The 17355-nt window shown below is 39.1% G+C and overlaps 1 protein-coding gene across 15 annotated transcripts in view; it reads right to left on the bottom strand.

Moving 5' to 3' along the window:
* Positions 1-1427: 1427 nt before the first annotated feature.
* LOC124267172 (kinesin light chain-like) overlaps positions 1428-17355 on the bottom strand; it is a 44034-nt gene continuing 28106 nt past the window's right edge. For 6 of the 15 annotated variants that reach the window (XM_046702087.1, XM_046702084.1, XM_046702086.1 and 3 more), the window contains 12 exons: positions 16476-16577; positions 16111-16194; positions 15388-15477; positions 13185-13284; positions 12638-12687; positions 12408-12475; positions 11990-12104; positions 9866-10084; positions 7563-7681; positions 7155-7202; positions 5479-5542; positions 1428-4692 (listed from right to left, as the gene is read on the bottom strand). In XM_046702087.1, the coding sequence (XP_046558043.1) occupies positions 4612-4692; positions 5479-5542; positions 7155-7202; positions 7563-7681; positions 9866-10084; positions 11990-12104; positions 12408-12475; positions 12638-12687; positions 13185-13284; positions 15388-15477; positions 16111-16194; positions 16476-16577 (1140 nt within the window). In that variant the 3' untranslated portion in view covers positions 1428-4611. Of the gene's footprint in view, positions 4693-5478; positions 5543-7154; positions 7203-7562; positions 7682-9865; positions 10085-11989; positions 12105-12407; positions 12476-12637; positions 12688-13184; positions 13285-14764; positions 14855-15387; positions 15478-16110; positions 16195-16475; positions 16578-17355 lie in introns of all 15 variants that reach the window. The other 9 variants (XM_046702081.1, XM_046702080.1, XM_046702082.1 and 6 more) reach the window with 9 other exon arrangements.

Here is a 17355-nt window from a genome sequence, read left to right on the forward strand (position 1 = left end):
CAAGTAAAGAAAAGAAAAGAAAAATGTCTAGAAAAGAAACCGTGCCTCAACCACATCCACAGTCTGTCGGGTATGACCCACATCCCTGTGAAGATTCTGACCTCCTGGGGCCCGTTCCACAAAGCAGTCGTAGCGCTACGACTGTCGTAAGTCTATGTTAAAGTATGGGAGTTACGACAGTCGTAGCGCTACGATCGCTTTGAGGAACAGGGCCCTGGTCCATGAAGTTTCCTCTAATCACAAGCATCAGCTGCTTGGTACCCATACAGTAGTATGTGGGTTGTGGCAATCCTTAACCTACAGACATTGATGAAGATATAGTGTGAAGCAATGATCTGCATGATGGTTAACAATGGATGGTATTCGTGGAGTACATGTCTGCCTATCATTCGCCTGAAGTACGGTGTTTTCGTTAATCTGGAGTTGTACTGATCTGGCGTTGCAGCTTTATCTGGCGTTGCGTTTTAAGACTATATAATACAGTGTGAAGCCTGTTTTGGTAATAACTCAATTATGAATATTCATCTTATCTGTTTCTCAGCCCAATACGTCTATCACGTGTCAAGATCATTCGGTGCGACTCTCCAATACGAATCTCGACAGTCTGTTCACGATGCCATAGGTACCATGACACACAATACGTACACCTTGTGAAGAATTGCCGATATCTTACACTGGATTAATGGTATCCTACTAGTATTTAAAGATATTATAAAAACGTTGTTGCACGTGATTAAAGAATAAAGTAGATATCTTTCTTCTGACCAAGTCATTGATGTTTGTTTCTTGATATTTGTTATGGGAAACTCATAACTATGTCCATTGAGACTTCAGTGTTTGGCTCATTACCTTTTCAGTGCAAGAATTTCTATTGGCAGTGTATAGTTTTACGATATAAGGCATTCATGGCTAAACCATTTACAAAGTTTACTAGATCTCTTTATTTTTTCAGAGGCAGTCAATGTTTTCAAGTCTGTAAAATGTTGCCAGATACTTCTTTGCACAAGTCATGTGGAATGCATGTTAGTGTCATTCAGCAACCTTTCTTCCAGTTTGTCTAACTGCAGCTGATTTCCTCTATGGTGTTTCCATTCCTCCCGATGTGAAGCCTAATAAGTTCTTGTGGTGGATCTGTTTCTTCTGATGCATCCTTAGAGAAATATTATGTAAGACGTGGCAGGTTTTTCATGCAGCTTACAACAGAAGGCTTAATTGCATGTCTTGTGCACCTCTAAAAACAAACAGTATTTTGCTGAAAATATTCTACTCAAAATAGGCGAAGGACCCTCCAATTCTTTCATTTTACCATACCATATTTGTGGCAAACTAACTGTAGCAATATGAAAGAATTGAATGGTTCTTAAACTTCAGTAGTACGTACATAAGTCTGAAAATTGTCCTACCTTTGAAAATACAACACTGAGAGAGATGTTTTAATAATTTGCTTTAATAAATTATCAGGATTGAAATCAAGCAACTGTACAGAAACTGACACTTGCTGCATGAACACTGCCTCAAATGATACAAGCTGGATCTCACACGCAAGAGACAGACAGCATACACATAGTGAATCCAAACCAAACAGCAGACAAGTGAGTTCATATAACGTTTTTCAACTTGTACAATGGCATCAGGAATATATAAGAGATTTCATAATTACTTACTCCACAAAATCTTCGTATTACATAGAATAATCAAAATATTTATTTGTAAGGAGAATGGATGTTGGTTTGAATTGTATGAGTAAACTTTAGAAAGACATATTGAAACTCACAATAATTCTTGGTCAATGTCCAGTCAAGTGCTCACTACAGGACAACCTTTAATACATGATTCCAAATACACCATTACCTTGCAAACAAAAATGTATCTAATGTCACCAAATCATAAATAAATGAATGATTGAAGTACCCCAAGGAACCACATTCCAATTCCTTGTGAGTTTATCTTATGACCATTACATTAAAATTGCATGTTTTGATTGTACTGGAAATAGAAGAGTCTGCAAAGGGAAGGGGATTCAATCTGCATTCAGCCTATCACTCACATACATAAACCTGTATACCAGTTCATCTGTTGCAGTAGGTACCTATGTCAAACACATAGTGTAAAGATAGTATTCTTTTGGGCAGCATCTCTATAATTCAACATCCTCAAGAAGTGAACTTACACTATCACACAACATAGCACTTCAATTTTTCACTTACATTTGTAGCAATGTTGAAATATTCAGATTAGTATGGGGGGCTCTAGGTTCAGATGAAAAGTCTTATGTGGTGGTAATAAATAGTGTTTTTCTTTTGATACAAGTTCTCAGGTTTTGTTATTAAGAATGCCCAATAACATGACAGTTAAAACAGTCAACTGTGAGAGTATCAGTGGGTTGTCCATAGGGTCAGCAAAGGACAGCAAGGGAGGGTCACAGAATATTTATTTATTAAATGCTTTGTAGTATCGCAGCCTGACAGCCAGTAATGGCAAACATGTATGATATATCCAGAAACAGGTATGTGTACAATATCTAAGCAGGCTAACTGATCCATGGTGCAAGTCATACTATCGTCGCTGATCAAAACAACAACAGTAGTTTATGTGGTAGTAAAAGCTTACAGGAAAATCAGACAATTGCACGTATTCCAATCTGAACTTATATTGGACACACTGTCGTCCATGTCCCAAGTGCAGAGACTGTTGCTATTTACATGTCCTGGTACAACAGGTCTGTCTTCAGTATACTTAAAGCAACTAGGGCCACTTTAAACATATCAGATTATGAGAGAATGCTGCTGAACAAATTACGACACAGAAACTGGGCATGGTCCTACTAGTATCCCGCCAGCCAATCAGCCCACTCACCCTAAGTGCAAGCTCCATACACCTTCACATCATTAACACAGGACGAAATGTAACCAGGCAGCAGTGCTGCAACAAGTATCTCCTGAATTATATCAACATAAACATCTGACAGAAAACAAAGTTTAACAATATAAAGTTAGATCACAGTCCTGCTGCTAGGGCTAGGTCATTGTGACCTAGTTTACCAGGTCAATATGACCTGCTCTCATTCGTTCAACCAATATCTGAATCATCCTACCTGATACAGTTTAATATTGCAAGTTAGTTGTATGGAAACTGAGGTGTACCGATGCAACTGATCGCAAACCAACTGTTACCTTGCCTAATAAATCACAAAAGCATGTTATCCAAGAGCATGATATACATAGTGACACTTAAAGCACTTTATTAAACTTCTCATGTTGAAAAATGAAATTATTTCTCTTATTTAAGAATTTGTCCAGAGAATGCGATGATGAACATAAAGATCAACTTAAACAGTGAGACTACTAAAGCTGATCAAGATTTGTGAAAGGTTTCTATCCAGACAGAATATACCATGTCAGGCTCTTTTTCAGTCGAAAAGTGAAAAAGAGGTTATGCATGTTTCACACAGGAGTTACTACATGCACCGAAAGACATATATTCTTTTTTGGATGGACTTGAAACTCTGTTTTAACAAAACAATTATTAAAGATATGACTTAACATGCAAATAGAGAGGCAATGAATTTGATTAGCAAAGCGGTATCATGGTTATTTTTTGGTGTTGCCTTAACAAAACAATCACAGCAAAGATGACTTTTGCAAGCAGCAAGTCTTATTTTGTGAGTTTGAAAAGTAAGCAAAGCTAATTACGTCAACATTTACTTTGGTTGTTGCGTCAAGACAATATATCTACTGTTAAACAGAAGCAACACAGCAAGATATCAAGATGCTATGTAAAAACCCATCTAACCAGGGACCCAAGATCCAGACACCTGTCCTGCATAAACTGATTCTGACATAAGCTTGATTCATACTTTCTAAAAACGGGCAACAGCCATAAATAAAAACTTCCTAATTATTAGTGGTTAATGAGTTATGTTACTTAAATGTGTAGATGCAGATCTCTCAACCTAGCTGACACAGCTGAGATGTGGGTATAAGACAAATATGTAGAATATATCGATGTCTGACCAAGGTACACAAGCAGCAAGCTCTACGACAATCACCACGACGTTGTTGCACACAATGAAATCACTGATGATAGTGAAGTCCCACGACACAGGGAGTGGCAGCTGGGTGGTTCTGGGAAAGGAACAGCAGCAGTGACAGCCAGTGATGATCAACATCCTTGTTGTTGACGATGGGCTTCACCTGGAGGGCTGTCCATCTGTCTGTCTGTCAGTCTGTCTGGGTATTATGCTGTTATCAAACTACCCACACAGTACCGCGAGCGGGAAGATTCCTCAATGAAAGACACAAATAACATAGTCAGCCCAACTTCAAGATACACAGTAGTATAATGCATGTAGACACTACCGATTACTTCAATTCCTGGCACTACGCCCTCACTACATCACCGGCTGCCCAAGGTTTTGTAAGCCACATATACATATCTGGCAATATTCATCAGTAAGACAGCGTGATCAGTGTGTGTCTTTCTTGTCAGCCTGGGCTGCTGACATCAAGTCTTCTTGCAGCCAGCAGCCTCAGCTTTGCATCAACAGTTGGGATGAAGGACTGTACAAATATATATAAACACATGATAAAGTCTAACCAGGCAAGCTGCTCATCAAAACAGCTGGCCAGGTAAATGTTCTGTACTAGCTGTCCTCCCTCGCATCCTCAAGTCACCCACAGACCGCCTACTTTCCTGGAAGTACAAGTGAACCAATATTACACTTCAATATTCTCCAACCTTGACACATGTACAAAAAATCCTTATAAACCTTCTCATAGCAACATACTTGAGCAGCAGAATAATGAATCAGAGGCCCAGATAAGCTGCGTATCCAGGTAAAATACGCATAAAATTACGTATTGAAAAATAATTGTTGCGTACCAATTACACATTTAAAATGTTATATACGCAAAACGTTTAAAACAAATGCGTATGGAATACATTTATAAAAATCGCTTGTGTAATGAAAAAGACATGGATTGCTATCAAGTTGTACTGTTAGTGTAGGACACGTGTTGTACTGTCAGTATAGGATGAGTGATTTTTTATGAAATATTTTCCATTATATTTAAGTTGGTTTTGATTAGGTATGACATAAGGCAGAACATACCTGCTTAGTAAACTTACTCAATGACGTAATACTTAGGGGAGTAAAGTGACTGAAATACGCACATATTTGAAAGCAGTGGGTAACGGAAAATGAAATACCCACTCAACATTCATAATACCCACTCCAAAAAAAAATACAGTGGGTACAGTACCCACATGAGCTAAATCTTATCTGGAGCTCTGATGAATCATGTGCTTTAACATTTCACACTGCCTTTCTCAGTGTAGGCACACGATAAGATTGACAATTTCAGGTAAGTGCAGATATAAACTTTGAAGGAACGGACACACATTGAAATAAATGTAGTCATAATAACTCCAATGTGAGACCAATCTGATAAAATCTTCGAAAAGTGACATAATACTTACATGTAACTTGTCATCATTACTGCTGATTAAATTGAGAACTGACATGGAGCTTGCTCTTTTCATACTGCAAAGAGACAGAAATCTGCATGAACAGGGATATCTGATCAACTGGACTGAAAGCTTACCTTCCTCTCCATCAGAGGGCCCCTCAACAATGCAATGGAGAGAGGGTCGACACTGCTGGCAGACAGCATCCAGGTCATGTCGGAGTCTTTGTGTCAACATTACATGCCCAACATTACCATTGAACTATTTCTTCTTGTGCCCACTTTCTTAACTTGTTATAATTCTCTTCCTCTCAGTTCTCTGTAGTTCCATCTTTTACACACAAACCTGACAGTGCTTTGAATAATCATTTGGGTTCACAAAATATATCAACTCCATTGTGAGCAAGCGATACTGCAGGCCAAGACTGGGCCCACCAGTGTGAACACTGATCCACTTTATCAGGATTCAACAACTCTTATTTAGGTGACATTTGAAACTTGGCTGACAAACATGGCTATCTGAGTTTTCCCTGACGCAAGACTCAGCGTAAGACAGAATAATCCATTGTTAAACTGAATCGCAATAACACAGAAACAGTCCCCATCATGGGGGGAAGTATTACTATATCAGGGTTCATGATATATAAACTGATTGTACATATTAAACATGTTTAACTTCTTCTGTATGGGGCAGTAAGCAGAACTTTTCATTTTAACAGGATGAATTACACTCTTTCTCATGAAAGCAAATAGAAACATAAATGTGAATCACACAGCAAGATTTGGATATTCAAAATTAATACCTTAAAAGCAGAGATTACATGAATTAATGAAAAAAGGCAATTTTCACATTCTTGCTTAAACTTAATTGCAATTGTGAGTCCTAGAGTAATGTTAGAGTAGCTAAAAGCAAAAAAATAACAATGTATGTATAGAATTAAAATCTTGCATAATGGGGCATGGTAATGGTGGAATTGTGGGAGTGGTAGGACAGTGTCTGCATTCAGGGGACATAAAGGCTTGTGCACTGTACAAGCCTCCTCCCCGTACATGTGTGTGTATAATGATGACAAACAAAGCGATGACCTCAGTTTGAAAAAGCTCTTTTGATATCAACCCTGAAAAAGATAACTGCCATTACCTTAGACCTTCAGCATCCAAAGGTACACGTCAACATAACCTGTATTTGGTTGATATTTGTACAAAATGTCAATAGTTTGTGACTAAAGTAAAACAGCATTATGACAGCCTGAACTAGTAAAGAGAAGCCCTTGAGAAATGTATGAATGTTGCAAACCACGCAAAGCTGGCAGATGAATGAGCAGGGAATTGTACATCAGATGAATCACACTGGATATGTTACATGATGAATACACACAACACAAACACGCACAAACAATTCATGGTGGTCATAATAAGCTTTCAAATTAAATTTAAATTCAAATTAATGCATCTCCAGCTGTATAATGTGTAAAAGAATTAATTTTAACTGTATGTTCTTTTACTTCCTTTGAGATACGCATTTGTGTGTTTTGCAAATCATCTTGATTTGAGTCACTTGAAACATGTTCCTTGCAAATGTTAGATGGATGTAACGACATGGGGTTGCAGTGATGAAGAAAAAGCTAGGGTGTGCTGTGGATGGGCGAGATGAACTGGCAAACAAAAAGTACTAAAGAAACATCATACGTGTTAACTCTCTCGTTGGCATACCATCCCCGCACATACCAGTTGAGGCTGAGAGAGAACAGTTCAAAATCAATTTGGAACTGATCCCTTGAACCAGTTTAAACAGCAAAGAAACATACTGAATATGACAAGAAGACATGACACTATTAACTCACACCTATCTGTAGTAGCATCATAACATTGACTGTTCAGAGAATGAAACCCTTTAATGTTGCATAGTACAGCTAGCTTCAAATTGCGACAGATCCGTACACAGTAGGACATTAAACACCAACATGGACCGAGCACAGAACTGATTATGTGTTTGTGAGACCCTCATCTGTTTATGTGTCATGTAGATGTAAGGCAAGGCTAGAGACACGTTGTGTTGCCATGACAACTGGCAAATGGATGTACCAGGGTGCTTACCTGCCAGAATTTTCGTCACCAGGAGCCTTCCCCTTCAACTTCTGCACCAGTTTAGCACTGCTACGTTTAATGGAAGCACGCAGTTTGGAGAACGATCCACTGCGCTTTAACTTTCCAGTCTGATGGAGGAGGAGTTAATTAAGATGGGGGTGAATGTGTCGGTTAGATCATGTATGTATAATGTTGGAGCTGGCTGGGGCAGCAGGCTCCACACAGTGCCTGACGACTCAGTGACAACATGCTAAGCCAATGTTAACCTGAAGCATGCACTGACGGGGTTAGTGAACACTTGTGGAATCAAGTCCATGGAATGGCTTGAGTAAGTCATGTGCAAAAACAAGGGGTGGTCATCAAAATCTTTCGTATTAACTTACTTTAAAAAATCATAGGACAGCATTGCCAAAACTGATACATTTTCAAATGGGTCGGAGTGGAATAAAAAACAAATCCTAATGTATCATTGCTCATTTCCAAACACTCAGACACAGGAAGTAGAAACGACACAATGCTCTAAGAACAGTCCTGAATAACAACACAGAGGCAACTAGTATCTAATCCATGCACGTTAAGCATAAAACTGCTTACAGGATAGCTTTGATGGAGAATATTGCTTCACACTTGTCAATATGTAGTTCATTCTTTTCTTCACACTTCAGGAAAAGTATCTCAGCAATATTTATCAATATATTTGTAAGATCTCCACATTAGACACTAAATATACTCATGACCCTTCAGATAACTGACAAAGAAATATTTACTGTATATCATCAGGTATGCCTGTTCACCTACAACTGTATTCCTTGATTAATGTCCTGAGTGTTTGGATGAGAGCAATGTCTTCACTGAGCCTTCAGGCACATGCAGGCACAGAACTCAAGAAAGAAATACTTGAAACAAAAAACATGAATACTGTGTTGGCATGCAAATGTAGGACAGCCAGAATGAACAGAAAGATGTTGTGATACTGAAATACATGCCAGGGCATACGCCAGCAGGTATTTGACTTTAACATTTTCAAATTTACACAATGAAATTTACATCTGTAAATCACCAAATTACTGGGATTTTACTACAAGTTAATGAGAGTGACAGTTAAATCTACGCCTACCACCTGTCTGATGGTGAGGAGAAGTCGGGTCTACTACGCAACAAGTGCCATGCAGCGGCAGTTGCAGCTTTCACTGCGGACACAGAACAAAGGTGGTATGAGTACCCATTGTTGACTCAGTGTGCCAGCTAACAGGATATACAGGGGGTTTGTGGTAACCAGTTTTACCCTTACAGGCAAACAAGCTCAAGCTTCTTTAGAAAGGAGAAGAATTTCAAGTGACTGTATCAAAGCTATGATAGTAACAGAGACATGCTGATACCAAAGGCAGGAAGACTGCTTTGATACCAAATGTGCATAGTTATCAATGAGATAACAATCATTAATCACGTTTCACAAAGTATTCATTCTTAATTGCATGATTCAATGAAGATGAATTTTTTTTCAGTTATGTGCTAGTAAAAGCAGACACACAAATTCCAGAGGACAATTTTGAATTGTTAGGTAAAATCAAACACCGTGGGTGTGCATTAAAGACAACCTAAGTATGTGGGGAAAGCGTGGAAAAACAGATAAATGAAACAGAAACACAAATTTGACAGGCCCTATCTTGTTTGATAACTAGCAGCCACTGAGAAAACATGCACCGGCAGAAAACCTTCCAACTCAACAGTCCGTCACAAACTCAGTGTGCTATAACGGCCAGGTCAAGAGACATTTTTGTGGACATTTTTGTGGTTCCAGCATCTTGCCAAATATAATTAGAATATAGAAAAGTGTTACATCATACAAATGAAACACAGATGGAAGGAAAAGTTTCTAAGTATTCCAAAACCTAACACCATCTGATGTTCATGCAAGGAAACACAAAAAAAATAAAAGGCAGAAGCCTAAATAGAAACTTTCACCATGCAAACTTTTCAAGGGTCTTTCTGACAAGAGCTGACTAGTTGGAGATGGTGTGCTATGTACATGCTGTGAACAGTGAGCCATTGGACACAATCTCTACTTTACATCGCTTTAATAATGTCTGTCTAGAGAGAAAATAAAGCATTTTTGTGCCTGGCTGGTCATTTAAGCCTTTCATTCACTAATAGTTAAGTCCAAAACACATGAACAAGCTTGCACAAGTAGCACAAAGAAGCCTGGGCTTGAGTCATGGGTTGGTCCGAGTGCCACGTGGGACGTTTCACTGATACTGGTGGCTGATGTTGTGTTGGAAAGTTTTCCTGGCGGCGTAGGTACTCATACTCACCCAGCCCTGGTCTGTGAGGGCCGCAGAGTCGCCCGACCACTGCATTTTGATACTCACTTCGTCACCAATGTCAGTTTTCTCGTAGGCTACACTATCCATAGAGTCTCGCCGAAGGTTCTCTCTGCTCATCGAGCGCTTTCGCTCTTTGGGAGACTGCTCTTTATGATATTCACTGCTTAACACATCCGCTATTTTCGTGGTTTTGACTACGTCCAGACCCTAGCAGAAAACCAAAAAGTTGACATGTTGGGGGGTAGTTTGTCCCTGTGACCCAGGCAAAGTGGTGAAGGGCTGGCCACACAAACACTGGTATTGTCACGTCAGATATAAAATGTCCATTTCAAAGATCCTGGGTGCCAATACAACCCAGCGAATAGTCCTGATTGAAGGACCTAGAAACTGTGGAACAAATCGTTGAACATAGCCCCATATCCGCCAAGTGAGAATGTGAGTGGGGTGGTGGCCAGGCCTACACCAAGGATGATGGGAAGGGAGGAGTGAGGGTCCAAACATAATACAATGGGGTGAAGAAGTGGAATAATCATGTGGCAAACAGAATTAGTGAATGAAAACTAAAGAAAACCAAAATGCTACAAAGCAAGCATTTAGCACCGCCACCAGTATACATTTGTGTATAAATAGCAGCTCTGTGTGTGTTGTATCTGTGTGTATCTAGCCTTGCCTTGTTGTTGGAGTGTTGGACTCACCTTCCCCGAGTACATACAGAGTTATACACTTGCTGGTGAGCGAGGAGGAGGGACAGACAGAGTTAGATAACAGCTGACATCTCACAATACACCATTTAGACACACCATGTATCATACGCCTCTACAGCATATACTATCAACTCTCTGAAACAAACATCTGATTCATCATCACAACTTACAATAAACTTAAGTATCATCTTGATGAAAAATTGGAGCTTGCAGCAAGAATGAATGTTGATAAATGCACATCAGCACTTTTTCAGCTATTCACAGTGACTGATATAATACCCAAAGTAGTAAAACAACAAACTCACATAAACAACACTGTACACCTGCCTGATGCATTTATTTAAAGCAGAACTGATGATCATACATCTAGCGATAAAGATTGGTGTCCATGTATTTGGTGTAAAACTTGTAAGACTCCACTGCGACACAAACATTAGTTGACAGAATGACGATACAAGGCTACTGGAGAGTATGAATATACAAGTATGGAACCATCAACCAATGTGAAGTTTGAACCCAGCCTGTATATGAGAGGAAGCTGGAACCTATACCAAGGGTTACATGCTGTGACACTGTGGGACTAGATACATTGTTCAGTGATATTGGACGTGTGTGCGTACAAGTGTCATCACTGATGTAAAGTCCAACATCAAATGTTGTCCGGGTGAATATGTTAACCCTTACAGAGGCTTTGTTTTATATTTGCTAAATATTGCCAAGGTTGAGAATCAGTGCAGAAACCTCAGAACATAATGAGGACACAGAGTTGAATGACATGTGCACAAAGGTCTGTAGAACACATCCTGGGATATTTCTGTGGGTTGAAACAGGAACTAGCACATCTGGGAATATTCAGTCATTTAACTACAAGTATTTCAACTACAAAGGTGATGAATGGAGGGACTACATATTGAATGATGAATGAAAGTGTACTGATGAAACTGATGATCAACCATATAACATGTTATGAACTTCTGCAATGAAGTGGGCTGAGATGTGATATCGATTCAGTGTTTCTTGTGCATGTCTCTCAGTGCGTCCGCGGATTGGATGACCAACCGCCTCCACTGCTGAGGTTCTGTGACATATATATGCTGCCATCTGCTGTTTGACAGCCACAACTAGGTAGGGCTGCAGATCTTTCCCACCAATACCTGGCTTTGTCAAGCTTTCTTTACATTTCAAGAAACAGTAAAGGCCTTTCACAGCTGTTGTCTGTGAACCGATACTTGATCCCCAAAACAGCGAATAGATGTTGTCATTTCCGTTATGAAGTCAACTCCGTGATGAGAGCACTGATCTGCAGCACTCCCTGGTTGGAAGCAGAGAGATGCTCTACTGGATCCTGTACACACCTACAATAATTGTACGCATGTACAGATAACAACAATAAAAAGACAACACCTACACTTACATTCTTTTTGGACCTCATGGCACACTCCTCCAGAGTCTCGGCAGCCTCGTACTTGCCCTGTCTCCGGTACAGCGCACCAAGGTTCTTCAGGGTTGTTGTTACTGTCGGGCTGCGGGAGAAAAGAAGGCACAAGAGGACATGAGCAACTCGTCAAAGCATCACGATTTCCAGATTCCTTGTCTTAACAAGGCCATGTGTTATTTATCTTTAAGTCGATCTTTGAACTACATTTTGAAGTTGGATGTGTGATAAATAACAAGATTATATGGACGATCAGTTCCTTTCTTGCAACTGTAGCAATGTTTCGATGTATAGTCAAGTGTATCTTGTCAAGTATGATGAACACTATGCTTAGATGATACAATTACGCCCTGATAGTGTAACATACTGTTTCAAATATCAGCAAAATTACCTGTCAACTTTAGCAGCCTTATGCCAACTGCCATACTCTGGAAGTGGGGATCCATCCTTGTACTTTCCCTGTGAGATCAGAAACAAAAGTTCAGCATTCTGGAAGTGAAAGTCAAGTATAACAGGTAGCTAATAAAGCATACTACAACATAGCAAAAGACCTTTAGCCACAGTCACATGTAATCATGTTGGCAAAATGCAGTAAAGAAGCAGTAGGCAATGGGTACTCACTTTGTTTTCTTCTCTCTCTTCTGCCCTCATCCAGATAGGCTTGTTCTCCCCTGCAGCAAAATTGATAAGTGATGAATTCCTACAATTCATGAACTACTCAGTCTTTGCAATACACTCGCATACTTCTTCATTTTCTATACATAGCACATCAAGTTACCAACCTAATCCAGGCTATATATAATAATATAAAGCAAATGCTCCTGTCTCAACAGAGATAGTTATGTTGTGTTGGCTGGGATTTGGATTACAGTCACGTCAAGGTGAGGAAAGCTCAAGGTGGTGCAAGCCTGAGCTGAGATGTTACCCAATGACAAAACCTAAACACACAACTGGGGCAACCAAGGATTCAAACATATTTCTGGTTGTGGGAATGTTCAAGGGACACAACTCTGAACAGGGAAACTTGTCATGTTGCCATTGTGTAAAATTAATGGGATCCTTGGTGGTATCGTAAGGTTTCTGCAGACCAGGGCCGAATAGATTATCATTCCTTATATTGTTGATGAAGTTAAAGTGGAAACACATGCAGCTTGCCCAACAGTCATACCTTCCACCTTGCCAAACTCCTTCTCGTGTGCACGGGTGAGGACCTCCTTGTACAGAACCTCGGCCTGCTTGTACTTGCCCTGCTTCAGGTATGCGGAGGCCTAAAAGGAGAGGGTGCAGGGTAAAGGCTCTGGGACTTCACAGCACAGCAAAACATACATGCAATACATGTAACTCATACTTTGATAAAAACTAAAAACAGTTGGGTGTTTAGACAATGACATCTCTGGTTGGCTTATTTCTTCCTTGTGGAAATGGATGTACTTCCGAGGCACAAATTTTGCTCTCTTTTACTTTTGTAGAAGTATAATGGTTCATTTACAAATCTAATTCAATGCTTCTGACACAATTGAAGAAAGTGACAAAACAATATTATACTCAGTGTAACATAGTATGTTACACAATATATCATGAAAATCTTTCATTTTATCAAAATTGTTAATGAGTGAACAAAACCATTAAAACATAAAAAATCATTACAACTGGAGTTAATCTAACTGGATATACAAGGGCATGTGAGAAATTTGCATGGAGTTAATGTTCAACACCTGGCTGAACAAAGCAGCAACAGATTATAGGAATAAAGGATAATGTCACAAACATTAGGTGCAGTAATTATATGTAACCTCAAACACAAATATCATAGTTTCCAGTATAAGATGATGTTATTATGTCTGTCCTGAAATAAGGCAACAAGCTGACATGATAGTAACTGAAGACTTAGACATGTTGTTAGTGTGATGTCTCTTCAACTACATGCGATAAACAATGTCAATACTGAACAATTCATTAGTAATCAATTTGCATTCTTTATGTATGGAAGACAATGTCTGGCAATTAATATGCACGGCAAACAGCAGTTGGCATTCAATCAGTCATGTTGCTAAAGACATCATTTGAAACCTATAATAACATGCAAACTCTGTAGTCTCAGAAGAGTGGTCATTTGAATATCGATCTGTATTTTCCTTTTTAAACTATTTATGATAAATTTCAGGGATGGTCACCAAGATAACCCTTTAAATCAATGCATCATTGGGTCCGTAAAGCCTTTCAAAACTCATGGTCATTATATAGCCAATAGATACTGAACTTCCTCCCTGTTTACAGGGAATGTGACCACACAAAATAACTATTAGGCCTAGACATCCTGGATAATAGCCAAAATATGCTGAGATAAACAAAACAGAATAATATTCACAGAAACCATGATTCTGTTATTTCCTTCAAGCAAATCATTATATTAAAGTCTATATTGATTAAATAACAGGTAAGGAATGTATCTACTGTTGCTGATTTGAAACATATTAATATATGCAAGCAATCAAATCGTGTGTAACATGTTACTCAGTTGAACAGTTTGGTGTATTTGTTGATTTATGGACATGCTAATACATATGCAAGGAATCAAATCTTGTATAACATGTTATTCAAGTGTATGTTACTGGTTTGCTGGTTACAAATGCAAGCAGTCAACAGTAAGAGGCAGATAACACTGTCTCCCAGTCAAAGACATGCGTGTTAAAGTGCAGGCAGGTACAATGGCAGCAGGCAACTCTACTGCATGAGTGACTGCCTTACCAAGTTGTTTTGTGTTTTTATCACGTTGGGATCATCATTTCCCAAGCGTTTCTTGTATATTTCTAAAGCTCGGATGTAATATTTCTCCACCTGAAATAAATAACCATAGAATGCCAATTGCATGCAGTGCTACATGAAGGAGTGGGACCATTGCTTGTCTATTCATCTCCTGGATGTCAGTGATCACATCAACCAAACATATACTGACAGTAACAGAGAAGGTGGTGGAAAATACGACAAGGATTATGTGTTTCATCACACAAGGAAAGTAAAGAAAAACTAAGAGAATATAGAAAGACTTTTGAAAGGAAAATTTGTATGCAGATAGTTGATGTGATCACCACTTGTCTCGCAGGGAATACCATTGTATGAAAAGTAGAAAATTTCACATTGTGTTTGGCGTAACAAACTGCCACTCAACATAGAAGTTAGGTGGTCAATCATCGTAGAAAAAATGCAGGAATTTTGAAATTTTGCACCACGCTGGCATGATAAGAATAAAGTGGTAGATAAAAACTGAAACTGAAGTGTATCGTCAAGTCATCATGCCAGCATCCCTGGTCAGTGAGAGATGAGGATGTATAGACTGCTGGTCCCTCCTCCTCAACAACATCAACTCTTACCAGGTTATTCTTAGTCTTAGCAACATTGGGGTCATCCTGGCCTAGCTTACTTTCATAGATTTCTAGAGCCCTTTGATAGTACTGCTCTACCTGTTAATAAAACATCATGCACAGTTAAAACAAGTGAATAAGAGAAGTTGTCCCTCTCGCTGAGATCTCATGTCCTTTGAAGTTTGTACATGTGGTGCACAAATGACAACATGACTAGATTTAAGCACAATATATTTTGTTGTAGTTTGAGCACATTGTTTCACCAAGGAGTTATTAACAAATGATTGAAAATACTAATATTTATTCATTATGACTGTACTATGAAACAAAGTGGAGAATTTGTTTTATGGACAACAACTTCTTTTATACTGTAAAAGCAATACTTTGGTATAGATCCTTACAGCCCTGTCAAGCATGGTGAGTGAGTATGGTTTTCGTTACTTTTAGTAATATTCCAGAAATATCACGGCAGGGGACACCAGAAATGGGATTCACACATTGTACCCATGTTGGGAATCGAACCCTGGCCTTTGGCGTGATGAGCGAATGCTTGAATCACAAGGCTACCTCACTGCCCCAAGTCAAGCAAGGACAACAGTATCTGGATCTGTACAGAAACTGTGCTATTACAGTATGAGAAAAAGAAGCTATCCACAAAAATTGTTTTGTATATTTTGTCATCAAACAATATTCCTTTATGACTGGATGATATAATTGTCTCGTTCATGTTACCTCTTCATATTTGCCTTGGTTTTGACACAGAAGAGCCAGATTATTTAGTTGTTTCGCTACATCAGGATGATCTTTGCCCAGCACCTGCAACCAGTCAAATACAACCTAAGCTTATGGAAATCACTGCAATGTATGAGAAAGTGTTGTTTCATGTCAAACACAGAAATATTCAAGGTAACGAATAAAGTAGGAGACAGAGAGATCTGTGGAGGGCAACATGAGCAGTAATTGTAGAAACTATGAATTATGAAACTACCCTAACAGACCACACACTGTGGCCTCATGATCAAATTGGGTCGATTCTTACAACCAATTTTGGCCTATATTCTCAAAGGGGCGATTTGAAACAACACTCCTAATCACACCTTTTCCCTGATCTCCAGAGCTCTCTTGCACAGGGGCTCGGCCTCCTTGTACTTGCCACGCTTTCCATACAATACAGCCAGGTTGTTGAGGGTGGCTGCCACCTGAAGAGAGGAAGCAACTTGTTACACAGCGATCACCAACACCAGTAGCTGTAACACTCCTCTGGGCTATTTGTAGTACATTCTTTATAATGAAGCACTGATTTCTTGCATTATAAAGAGATTGTACACAGGGATAGAAAATGACAAAAGGAGCTATCATAGAGTATTTCAATAAAAATGTGTCTGATGGTGCCGACAGTGGGTCTTGTTGGGTGGAGAAAAGAATATTTTCCATTACTTGAAGCAAAGATCATCAGAAAACACCCCTTAGTGTGTATACATTGTTGTAGATGTACTGTGCTGACTGGCTGACTGTAGGCAAAACAAACCTTGTGCTTGCTTTTTCATGTTATGTTAGGTGAGATTCATAAAGGCTAACGGGTCTCTGGTGTCATGTATTTAACTTATAAGATGTAAAAACAGCAATAACAAAAGAAACAAAAGCCAACAACTAAGGAAGTACATGCCAGTATATTAAGTACTGGTACTCTCAGTATTATACACCTCATTATCATCAGCATCATATTCATTTTAGTAGTCATGATGCAAAGCAAAGAGGTGAAACAAACATTTCTAGTCTACATGACAACAACATAAGCATGTCACATGCAGGCTGTATAACAAGCATGATACCCAGCAGCATGTGGTATGTCCAGCCTGTTGGCAATGTTTGCATGAAGAAATGTGCAAGGAACAAATTCAAAATCTTGCAATGTGTGAAAGCTTTTTCTTATAAAGTTCAAGAGAAATTGACAGTGTTTCCTATGTGACATTTATC

Source organism: Haliotis rubra, unplaced genomic scaffold, assembly GCF_003918875.1.
Source record: "Haliotis rubra isolate DU_JTF1 unplaced genomic scaffold, ASM391887v1 Scf13, whole genome shotgun sequence".
Lineage (NCBI taxonomy): Eukaryota > Metazoa > Mollusca > Gastropoda > Lepetellida > Haliotidae > Haliotis > Haliotis rubra.